At 54.9% G+C, this 11,749-nt stretch overlaps 1 protein-coding gene across 2 annotated transcripts in view; it reads right to left on the bottom strand.

Moving 5' to 3' along the window:
- Positions 1-6,038: 6,038 nt before the first annotated feature.
- PBX4 (PBX homeobox 4) overlaps positions 6,039-11,749 on the bottom strand; it is a 57,497-nt gene continuing 51,786 nt past the window's right edge. The window contains exons 6-8 of one of the 2 annotated variants that reach the window (XM_007995917.3): positions 9,181-9,337; positions 8,029-8,135; positions 6,039-6,438 (exon numbers count right to left, since the gene is read on the bottom strand). In XM_007995917.3, coding sequence (XP_007994108.2) covers positions 6,346-6,438; positions 8,029-8,135; positions 9,181-9,337 — 357 coding nt within the window. In that variant the 3' untranslated portion in view covers positions 6,039-6,345. Of the gene's footprint in view, positions 8,136-9,180; positions 9,338-11,749 lie in introns of both variants that reach the window. The other variant, XM_073016763.1, reaches the window with a different exon arrangement.

The following is an 11,749-nucleotide window of genomic DNA, read 5'->3' as shown; positions in this document are numbered from 1 at the left end:
CTTTTTTGTTTTGTTTTGTTTTGAGACAGAGTCTGGCTCTGGTGCAATCTCGGCTCACTGCAACCTCCACCTCCCGGGTTCAAGTGATTCTTCTGCCTCAGCCTCTTGAGTAGCTGGGATTACAGGCAGGCACCACTATGTCCAGCTATTTTTTATATTTTTAGTAGGGACAGGGCTTCACCATGATGGCCAGGCTGGTCTTGAACTCCTGACCTCAATTGATCTGCCCGCCTTGGCCTCCCAAAGTGCTGGGATTACAGGTGTGAGACACTGCACCCTGCCAAAACTTTCATCTTGAAACTATATGAGGGAGACCTTGAAACTGTATGTGGGGGACATTGAAACTGCATATGGAGGCCTTGAAGCTGCCACTGCACACCTCACTTGGCCTGAGCATACTTCCGTGACCTGGGTTTGGGGCCCTCTAAATCTTCCCAATGCATGGTCCAGGGGTTCTGGAAATGTCTACTAGGGTTTGGGTATGGAAAGTCTTTGAATTCCCATGTGAGGGGCCTCGGAACTCCTATTTTCTTTTCTTTTTCCTTATTTGCTCTTTTCTTTCTTCTTTCTTTCTTTCCTTTTTTTTTTTTTTTTTTTTTTGAGACAGAGTCTTGCTCTGTCACCTAGACTGTAGAGCAATGGCACAATCTTGGCTCACTGCAACCTCCACCTCCCGAGTTCAAGCAATTCTCCTGCCTCAGCCTCCCAATTAGCTGGGATTACAGGTGCCTGACACCATGCCTGGCTAATTTTCATATTTTTAGTAGAGGTGGGGTTTCACCATGTTGCCCAAGCTGGTCTCGAACTCCTGACCTCAAGTGATCCGCCTGCCTGGGTCTCCCAAAGTGCTGGGATTACAGGGGTGAGCCACCACGCCCAGCCCTGAACTCCTATTTTCAAGGTCCTATGCTTCTTGGCGGCCCTGGGAGTGTGTGGTGTTGTGCCCATTCTTTGAGGTTGGAGGGGAACCTGAAAGGGTTTTGGAACTAAGCCCCACTGGCCCAGGGCCTGGGGAGGCGGTCTAGGGATCAGGGATAGCAGCCAATCCTCCCCCCAGGACCAGAACCACAGTTTCTGACCAGCCCTCTGTCCCAGGTGACCCTGATGGCTTCCCTTGAGGTGGAGAAGGCTCAGAGCCAGAGCAGGCGGCTAGAGTGCGGGAGCGGGGCAGGGGAGGGGCCGTGGCGGGGGGTGGGGGGATGAGGGGGCAGGGCCAGGATACGTTGGGGCCAGAGCGCCAGTGGGATGTAGCCATATGCAGGGCAGGGCCAGAGTCAGGATCTAGAATCAAAGGATCTAGAATCAAAGGCAGAGGTCCCAGAGAAGGCGGGGACAGGTGAGGGGTGGAGTCCTGGTGGACCGAGGCCACTTGCCCGCCCAGTCGTCTGATTCTTCCCCTCTCCCAGGAGAGATCGCGAAAGTAGACCGAACGCTGCAGGTTACTTCGACCCGTGACCCACGTGGGGTGACTGATGCCAGAGACCTCCTCCCCACACACCATGCCTCTCCTCATCCCTCAACCGTCTTCGGGATCCGCTTCTGTCCAAAAACCCCCATGGGCCAGGCAGGTGCAAGGTTGCGGCCCAGGGAGGGGCAGCACCGTCCCTAGGGTCACACGGCCCAGCCCCTTACCCCGTTACTTGGGGCAGGGGGCGATTCCGGGCCGAGGGTCGGGGCGACGGACCGAGAGTGACTGGAGCTACGCCCGCGGCTGCCTGAGTTGCCCACCTCTATCCCAGGAGAGGGAACCAGCGCCAGGAGGCCGACAAGCGCCCGCCCCTGCGGACGCCCCTAGCGCCTTGGCTGAGGTCGCAGGATGCCGGCTGGCGGTGAGGAGGGGCAGCTCAGGGAAACGAAAGCTAGGGAGGGCTGGGAGGGGTTCGGGGGCTCTGAGGGGTCTTAGGGAGGGGTACAGCAGTTAGCCAGGAGGAGGGAATGCCAGTGCAGAGGCCCTCCCTGCGGTGGGAATGGGCTTATTCAGGGGCAGTGAGGGGTCAGCGAAGAGGGAGATGCCCGGATCCTGTTCCGTTGTAAGATCGCCCCCTGGCGGCCCAGTAGAGAAGGGGCGGGGAGATGGGGCCGGTCCACCCTCCCGTCTACCCTCCAGCTCTCCCAGCCTGGCAGATGAGCGGCCCCCTTCTCCCAGCCTGGGTGTCCCCAGAGACAGGAAGGAACAACAGAATCCCAGACCTTTCGAGAGTACCCCTGCATGGACACAGTCGTCAGCACCTTTCTGTGCTCATGGGATTGCCACCAAGCCCTTTGGGCAGGAACTCCCACTGTGCCCATTTTACGGAGGGGCAAATGGGCTCAGGGAGACAGGGCAGCACGCAGGGTGCAGAGGCAGGACTCCAACCCAGGACTCCTGCCTTGTCTGGGGCTCTGGCAGGTTGGGCTGGACCAGGTTGAGGGTGTCCGGTGGAAGCTGGAGGAGCCACTATGGGCCCGTGAGGGTCCCAGGTAGGTGGGCAAGGTGGGAGGCTGGGGAATCTACAATGCAGGGGCAGGGGACTGCACACATCACCAGGGTTCCCTCTCTGTGCCTCGGTTTCCCTAGCACTTAGTTGAGGAAGGTGAGGACATCACTGACTCCCTCCTCAAATGGTCCCCCACTGGTTTTGGGATCTGCTGGGGATTCTTGCTTGAATCCACATGCCCACGGGCCACTGGGAGTCCCTACAATGCTGCCAGTGGCCCCATTTAACATGCAGGTCCCAGGTCAGGCATGGTGGCTCACACCTGTAATCCTAGCACTTTGGGAGGCTGAGGCAGGTACATCACCTGAGGTCAGGAGTTCAAGACCAGCCTGGCCAACATGGCAAAACCCCATCTCTACAAAAATACAAAAATTAGCTGGGGATGAGGGTGGGCGCCTGTAATCCCAGCTACTTGGGAGGCTGAGGTAGGAGAATCGCTTGAACCCAGGCGGGGGAGGTTGTGGTGCATGTCTGTAGTCCCAGATACTCAGGAGGCTGAGGTGAGAGGATCGCTTAAGCTCAGGAGTTCAAGGCTGCAGTGAGGTATGTCACTGTATTCCTGCCTGGGTGACAGAGCAAGACCCTATGTCTAAATAAATAAGTAGGCCGGCATGGCGACTCAGTCCTGTAATCCTAGCACTTTGGGAGGCTGAGGCAGGCGAATCACTTGAGGTCAGGAGTTCAAGACCAGCCTGGCCAACATGGCAAAACTCCATCTCTACTACAAATATAAAAATTAGCTGGCCCTGGTAGTGGGCGCCTGTATTCCCAGCTACTCAGGAGGCTGAGGCAGGATAATTGCTTGAACCTGGGAGGTGGAGGTTGCAGTGAGCTGAGATTCACGCCACTGCACTCCAGCCTGGGTGACAGAGCAAGACTCCATCTCAAAAAATAATAATAAAAATAAATAGGCTGGGTGCGGTGGCTCATGCCTATAATCCCAGTACTTTGGGAGGCCAAGGCGGGCAGATCACCTGAGGTGAGGAGTTTGAGACCAGCCTAGCCAACATGGTGAAACCCTGTCTGTACTAAAAATACAAAAATTAGCCAGGCATGGTGGTACATGCCTGTAATCCCAGCTACTCAGGAGGCTGAGGCAGGAGAATCACTTGAACCTGGGAGGCAGAGGTTGCAGTGAGCTGAGATCGTAGCACTGTACTTCAGCCTGGGCAACAGAGCAAGACTCTGTCTCAAAATAAATAAATTAATTAAAATAAAATAAAAAGAAACAAAAATTAGCCAGGAGTGGTGGCATATGCTTATAGTTCCAGCTACTCAGGAGGCTGAGGTGGAAGGATTGCTTGAGCCAAGGAGGTCAAGGCTGCAGTAAGCCATGATTACACCAATGCACTCCAGCCTGGGTGACAGAGCGAGACCTCATCTCAAAAAAAAAAAAAAAAAGCCGGGTGCAGTGTTTCATGCCTGTAATCCCAGCACTTTGAGAGGCCGAGGCGGGCGGATCACTTGAGGTCAGAAGTTCAAGACCAGCCTGGCCAACATGGCAAAACCTCATCTCTACTAAAAGTACAAAAATTAGCCAGGTGTGGTGCATGCCTGTAATCCCACCCACTTGGGAGGCTGAGGCACAAGAATCGCTTGAACCCAGGAAATGGAGGCTGCAGTGAGCCGAGATCGTGCCACTGCACTCCAGCCTGGGCGACAGAGCGAGACTCTGTCTTAACAAAAATTGCATTTCAGCCTGGGTGACAGAGCGAGATTCTCTGTGCCCAGCTGGTTTCTGTTTTCAGTTGAAATGTCATTAAAGATGATAAACTTCCCGAGCGCTTTTCCTGCACGCTGTGCCTGATGTCCTGTTGGCCCACTGCTGTGCACGGCTTGGAGCTTGGCATCCCCCAATTTCTGTTTGGGTGCTGGGTGGCGCCAAGAACCAGGGCCCTGGGTTCTATGCAGCCTGGGGTATTGTGGGGCCCAAGACATGACTGGGTGGGAAAGAGCACCCAGGGACTAGAGGTCTGGAGTCCGGGTGCCTCTGCCCACGCCCTGCTCATAACCAAGTTAGCCCTGACATGGGATTCCCTCCCCACAGTGGTGTGGCTGGGCTTTCTACCATTTGCAGCCGGGAGATGAAAGCAACTCCCGTCCCCGCCCTAAGTTCCTGTTGTCACATCCAGTCTGCCTGCCTCATGGCCCCCTGCAGCCCAAGACTCACAGACAGAAGGCGTGTCCCTGCTCTTGTGAGCTATGTTCAGGACAGAAGTTATCAGAAACACACACAAAAGTTGTGGGGGGTGAGTTCAGGGCCAGTTTCCAAGAGAAGGTCTTTTTATCTTTTTTTTTTTTTTTTAATCTTTTTTCTTTTAAATTGTGGTATACATAACATAAAGCTTACCCTTTAAAAAATTTTTTTGGCCGGGCGTGGTGGCTCACGCCTGTAATCCCAGCACTTTAGAAGGCTGAGGTGGGCGGATCATAAGGTCAGGAGATCGAGACCATCCTGGCTAACATGGTAAAACTCCATCTCTACTAAAAAATAGAAAAAATTAGCCGGGCATGGTGGTGGGCGCCTGTAGTCCCAGCTACTCCAGAGGCTGAGGCAGGAGAATGGCGTGAACCCGGAAGGCGGATCTTGCAGTGAGCCGAGATTGTGCCACTGCACTCCAGCCTGGGTGACAGAGCAAAACTCTGTCTCAAACAAAACAAAACAAAACAAAACAAAACAAAAAACCCCAGCAAAACAGCAAATAGAACAAAATCCAAAAAAAGTGCAAAACTAATTCCCTGCAAAATTCTGAGTTCTGAACATATAAATAAATATATATAATTGAGACAGGATCTCACTCTGTTACCCAGCCTGGAGTGCAGTGGCATGATCTCAGCTCACTGCAGCCTCAACATTCCGAGCTCATGTGATTCTCCTGCCTCAGCCTCTTGAGTAGCAGGGACTACAGGCATGTGCCACCGTGCTCAGCTAATTAAAAAAATTTGGGGGCGGGGGTCGGGCACAGTGGCTCACGCCTATAATCCCAGCACTTTGGGAGGCTGGGGCAGGCGGATCACTTGAGCTCAGGAGTTCGAGACCAGCCTGGCTAACATTGTGAAACCCTGTCTCTACCAAAAACACAAAAAATTAGCTGGGCATAGTGGCAGGCGCCTGTAATCCCAGCTACTTGGGAGGCTGAGGCGGGAGAATTGCTTGAACCTGGGAGGCAGAGGTTGTGGTGAGCCAAGATGACACCACCGCACTCCAGCATGGGTGACAGCGAGAATCTGTCTCAAAAAAAAAAAAAAAAATTCTGAAAGCAGAATTTTTTTTTGTAGAGATGAGGTCTCACTACGTTGCCCAGACCGGTCTCAAACTCCTGTGCCCAAGCATTCCTCCTACCTCGACCTCTCAAAGTGCTGGGATTACAGGCATGAGCCACTGCGCCCAGTCAGGACATTTTAAAATCAGAACAGAATGATACGATTCCACAGAAGATAGTGTTGGAAGTTGGTGCCTGAGCGGCGCAGATGAGTGACAGAATCACAGCACACATGACACTGCAGCTGTGACCGGTGTCAACTACCACCCAAAACAAATCTGGTGAACAGACATCGGAATTCAAATAAGTCAAAAATTTTAATGGGAAAATCTGTGCCAAGTCCTAGAACAGACAATTCATAGCATTACCATAAAATTACTATCAAAAAAACAAAGTGAGGTGGGAGAACGAGTAGCGTTTCAGGCCATCTTGAGTCCCAGCAGACACATGAGCCAGCGCCATGGGCCCGGCTGAGGAGGAGGGGCTCATGGGCACCACCACCCATCTGGGTTTTCTGAGGTCATTGGCGGCACGTTCAGTAACAACGCAGGGGCTGGCAATATATGGCAGCTCACGCGGTGCTCTTTCCTGCTTATCCCCAAAACTTAATTAGACACACTAGAGTTGATGCTGCCAGGGTCTCCAGCAGGTGACGCAGTTGCAGGTCGGGGGGTGGCCCCCCGCCAGCTACCCTGGGTCTGAAACGACAGAGATCGAGCATCAGAGGGGTGGCCGTGAGGCTGGTGACTACCCAGCTCTCGTGCCGCAGGTGGAGCCTCCAGGGGTCCCTGGGGAAGCTTGGAAAAGATCCACAGATGACCTCCAACCCAGTGGAGGAGGGAAGGGATGGAGGGGTCAGCCCTGGGTCACAGCTGGCCTTGCCACCTGATACGGGACATGGACGAGCTTCCCTGGCAGGAAAACTGGCCTCTAGTGGCTTCCCTGGGGCTTGGGCAAAGGACTGACTGGCATCGGGTATAGCAAGGGCTTCTGCCCGGCGAGGGGCAGGGAGACAAGGTCAGGCCTGGAGCCCACGGCAACGCCTGGAGTGTCATGGTGAGACTCGGTGGGAAAAAGGGGCTCTGAAACCTGGCCCAACACTGGTCTGACTGGGCAGCAAGGAGGACGGGAGGCATTCACTTGTCATGAGGGGTGGGGGCTCTGTCTGCAGTGCAGAGATGGCGTCAGGTCCAAGGGTGCTAAGACGTTTGTCCACAGGACCCACCCCCACTATGGTGGGCACCGTACAGGCTAAGGAAGTGGCTGGGACTGCTCTGCCCGTGAGTGTGGGAGCACCACCCGGGGGGCACTCTGCACTGGGGTGGACGCACAGCTGCTGGCGTGTAGTCAGGTCCCAGGGGTGCAAAGGGCAAGGTGAGGCCCCTCGCGTGTGTCCCTGGCTGGGGGCTGCATGGTGATGGGGGGCAGCTGCCACAGCAGGGCAGTGTGGGACGTGAGCTTCCCAGGACCAGGCGGGACCCCACAGATGGCACAAGGGGCATCCATTCTCTGAGCCCCTGGGAGAGAGTGGTGAGTTGGGAGGGGCACCTGGCTCTGCAGGGCCCTGGCACACGCTGCACAGCCTTGCGCCTGTGCTGGGCATGTCGCGCCTGTGCTGGGCATGTCACACCTGGGCCTCTGCAGTGTCTTTGAGACGGTCCCCACTTATGGCCTCCCCTGCCACTGGGGTCAGGCCCCTGTGGCCACCAAGGGGGAGTGGGAGGCCATGGGGCCTGGGTGGGGTGGGTGTGTCAGCTGCCTCAGACCCCTGGCTCCTTTTCTTCACGGTCGCCAAAACAAATCCTCACTGTGGTCGAGCAGGGCGCCCTCAGTTCCCCATCAGAGCAGCAGGAGAGGAGGTGCTGGCACAAGACCTGCCTTCCCGGCCAAGCTGCGGCACTGAGGGCGCCAGGTCTGAGCCCAAGGGAAGGTCCTGTCTCTCCTCTACTTGCTGCCTGCCCCTCCCTCTCGAGGGAAGGACACCATGTCCTTCCACACTCCTTTAGGAGGCGCCCTTCCCCTCCACAGCCACAGCCCTCATCTTGGGGCTCATTCCCATTGACTGTTCCCAGCGGCTGCAGTGGTGACAGTTGGAGGTGGGGGAGGGCGCAGTCATTACAGAGTGGGGCCCTGCAGAGCTGTGCCCCGGTGGTGGCCACACAGCACGGCCTGTGTGACTGCTGGGACCTTTGGGGGAGCTGCCCCAAGACTGAGGGCTGACTGACAAGATGGCCTTTCTGAGGACCTGCCACCCACCTGGGTGCTGTGGGACGGTGCCTGAGACTCACCTGGGACTGCAGGCAGCCTCCCCCAGGAGGAGGCTGGAGAGAGGTCAGCGTCTGCAGGGTGAGGAAGGCCTCCCCAGCACTGGGCAGCAGGAAGGGTCCAGAGGAGCCTGGAAGAGGTGGGAGCTGGGGTGGGCACAGTCGTGGCACCTCCTTGGGTGGGACCCACCCAGCCCCTCAGCCGACAGGAGGCCTCGAATGTGGCTCCCGCTCCTCCTCAGCATCTGGCCTCTGCTCCTCAGCCCCCCACCCCAGGGAGGCCAGCAGGGTCCTCCCCACCACACTACTAATGTCCTTTCATGTCTTGGTTTTTTTTTTTTTTTTGAGACAGTCTTGCTCTGTCACCCAGACTGGAGTGCAGTGGCATGATCTCGGCCCACTGCAACCTCTGCCTCCTGGGTTCAAGTGATTCTCCTGCCTCAGCCTCCCGAGCAATTGGGACTATAGGCACTTGCCACCATGCCCTGCTAATTTTTTTTTTTTTTTTTTGAGATGGAGTCTTGCTCTGTCACCCAAGCTTGAGAGCAGTGGCACAATCTTGGCTCACTGCAAGCTCTGCCTCCCAGGTTCACGTCATTCTCCTGCTTCAGCCTCCCAAGTAGCTGGGACTATAGGCGCCCGCCACCACCATGCCCAGATAATTTTTTGTATTTTTATTGGAGACAGGGTTTCACCATGTTAGCCAGGATGGTCTCGATCTCCTGACCTCGTGATCCGCCCGCCTCAGCCTCCCAAAGTGCTGGGATTATAGGCGTGAACCACTGCACCCAGCCCATGCCCGGCTAATTTTTTTGTGTGTTTTCAGTAGAGACAGGGTTTCACCATGTTGGCCAGGCTGGTCTTAAACTCCTGATCTCAGGTGATCCACTCACCTCAGCCTCCCAAAGTGCTGGGATTACAGGCGTGAGCCACCGTGCCCAGCCCTTTCATGTCTTTTCTTATCAGTATTACCATTCTGTCCCCAAAGCACAGGTATCTGTTAGTTGGGATCATGGCCAAGAGGAACAGAACTCTCACAGTTGAAACAGAGCAAAGAGTTACACACAGTTGACCACTGCGGGAAGGGCGCTATGGTCCCACTGCGGCCTCCCCAGATGCAGCTCAGTGGCCGTCCACGTGGGTACAGATGACTGTCCCTGGGCCAGCCTCACTCACCGGAGCTGGGTGTTGACAGGCAGCTGGCATGGTTCCCTGGGACCCCAACTTCGGTGGTATCCACAGCTGTTTTACCCATGTAAATGGTAGCTTCTTCTTGAAACTTCCCCATGTTCTTTTTATACCGGATTCTTTTGTTGCCAAACCAGTTAGAGACCTGTGGACACACAGGAGTCACTGGAGGAGCTGACCTGGCAACTTCTGAGACATGACGCAGTCTTTGGGTTCCCTGCAGTGCCCATTGCTCCCACTGCCTTACAAGGCAACACTGCACCCTGGGGCTGTGAAGAGACCGGGACTGAGAAGGTGGCACCCTCTGGACCACGGACCCAGGGAGATGTCCACATGGGTTGAGGACACCCTGGAGCCGGCATGTCTTAGAACTCTGCTGCCTAAAACCTGGTGTTGCTGGAACTTGGACCTGGGATGGGGCTGGAAGGAAAACAAGACTGAGATGGGCGGGGAGGGACAGCGCCTCTGGCTGCCATTGCAGCAGGCGGCAGGTTACTTTCCGTGTTCGCTTCAGGAAAAGTGAGAGCCAGGGAGACCTAGGGATCCAGTAACTGTGATCAAATCCCAAACTTATCAAATGAAAACAAGGTGAACTCTGAAGGGGTAGTTGGAATGTACCAGGTGCTAGGCTAAGCACTCCTCATATATTCATATATTTTTCTTAATTTTAAATAAAAAATTGTTTCTTGGCCAGGTGTGGTGGCTCACGCCTATAATCCCAGCACTTTGGGAGGCTGAGGTGGGGGGATCATCTGAGGTCAGGAGTTTGAGATCAGCCTGGACAACATGGAGAAACTCCGTCTCTACTAATAATACAAATATTAGCTGGACATGGTGGCGCACACCTGTAATCCCAGCTACTCAGGAGGCTGAGGCAGGAGAATCCCTTGAACCTGGGAGGCAGAGGTTGCAGTGAGCCAAGATTGCACCACTGCAATCTAGCCTGGGCAACAGAGCGAGACTCTGTCTCAAAAAAAAAAAAAAGAATTTTTTTTTAGAGATAGGGTCCCGCTCTGTTGCCCAGGCTGGTCTCAAACTCCTGAGCTCTAGAGCTCCTCCCGCCCTGGCCTCCCAAAGTGCTGGGATTCCAGGTCCAGCCTCATATATCGTTCTGCCTCATCCTCATGAGGACCTGAGAGGCGGCTGTTATCGTCCCTGCTGTATAAAGCAGAGGCAGGAGAAAAAGGAGCTGGTCCACCACCAAGGTGGAATCAGCCCAACTCTGACTGCAAACCGGCACTGGAGTCCCCCAGGGAGGGGCTTGTCACCTTTGGAGGCACTGCTGATGTTTGGGGTCTATCTGCTCTGTGGGGGCCATCCTGGGCACTGCAGTGTGCTGAGCAGCATCCCTGGCCTCCACCCACTGGGTGCCAGGAGCACTTCCCTCCTCCAGTTGTGACAACAAAATGTCCCCTGGGCAGATTCACATGGGTGAGCACCCCAAGGCTAGCGCCTTCCTACAGGCATGGAGACGTCCTCAGATGCCCACCCAGGGCCACATTTCAGTATCCCAAAGCAAGTAAAATAAACACATAGTGTAATAACAAACAGAAATGAAACAGCCAAGGGACAGAGGAGGATTGTGGATGACCTTTGCTACTTCAAACTTTTTTTTTTTTTTTTTTGAGACGGAGTCTCGCTCTTTCGCTCAGGCTGGAGTGCAGCGGCGCGATCCCAGCTCACTGCAACCTCTGCCTCCCAGGTTCAAGTTTTGCCTCAGCCTCCCCAGTAGCTGGGACTACTGACATGCGCTACCAAGCCTGGCTAATTTTTGTACTTTTTTTTTTTTTTTGGAGACAGAGTCTCACTCTGTTACCCAGGCTGGAGTGTGGAGTGCAGTGGCATGATCTTAACTCACTGCAACCTCCGCCTCCCAGGTTCAAGTGATTCTCCTGCCTCAGCCTCCTCAGTAGCTGGGATTACAGGCGTGTGCCACCAAGCCTGGCTAATCTTTGTATTTCCAGTAGGCAGGGGTTTCACCATGTTGGCCAGGCTGGTCTCGAACTCCTGACCTCAGGTGATTCGCCTGCCTTGGCCTCCAAAGTGCTGGGATTTCAGACATGAGCCACCATGCCTGGCCAACATTTTTTTCTTTGGTGTACTTACATTATCCTTGCAATGTTAACTGTAAAAAGAAGGATCCCTGTCTGTGTGCTCTCTGTTCTAAAAATAGTGTCTGCCTACCCCTGGGGTGTGAGCAGCCTTCTCTGGATCCATATGGGAGGCCCCAGAGGCTCCATCCTGGTTGAAGCGGCCCTGGTTGTCCTCCAGACAATTGTTCCTTGGGGGCCAAATGTCTCACGCTTCTCCAAGGGCCTTGAAGACCCAGAAGTGTGGCCCCTTGCTCCAGCTCTGGCCTTTTTTCTGACACCACAGCAGATCCCGATGAGCAGAGTGAGATGTGGCTATGACCTCAGGATGCTTTGCTGCCTGCGTGACCCCAAGGGGTTCCAACTGCTCTCTGTCACAGAGACTTGACTGGACTTAGCCTGAATTGGGGCACAGCGTGATGGTGAAGGACTAGAAACTCAGCCCCTCCAACTACAAAGTAGGGAGG

Source organism: Chlorocebus sabaeus, chromosome 6 (assembly GCF_047675955.1).
Source record: "Chlorocebus sabaeus isolate Y175 chromosome 6, mChlSab1.0.hap1, whole genome shotgun sequence".
Taxonomy (NCBI): Eukaryota; Metazoa; Chordata; class Mammalia; order Primates; family Cercopithecidae; genus Chlorocebus; species Chlorocebus sabaeus.
The sequence above is the reverse complement of the archived record's forward strand: the minus strand, read 5'-3'. Positions and strand labels throughout refer to the sequence as shown.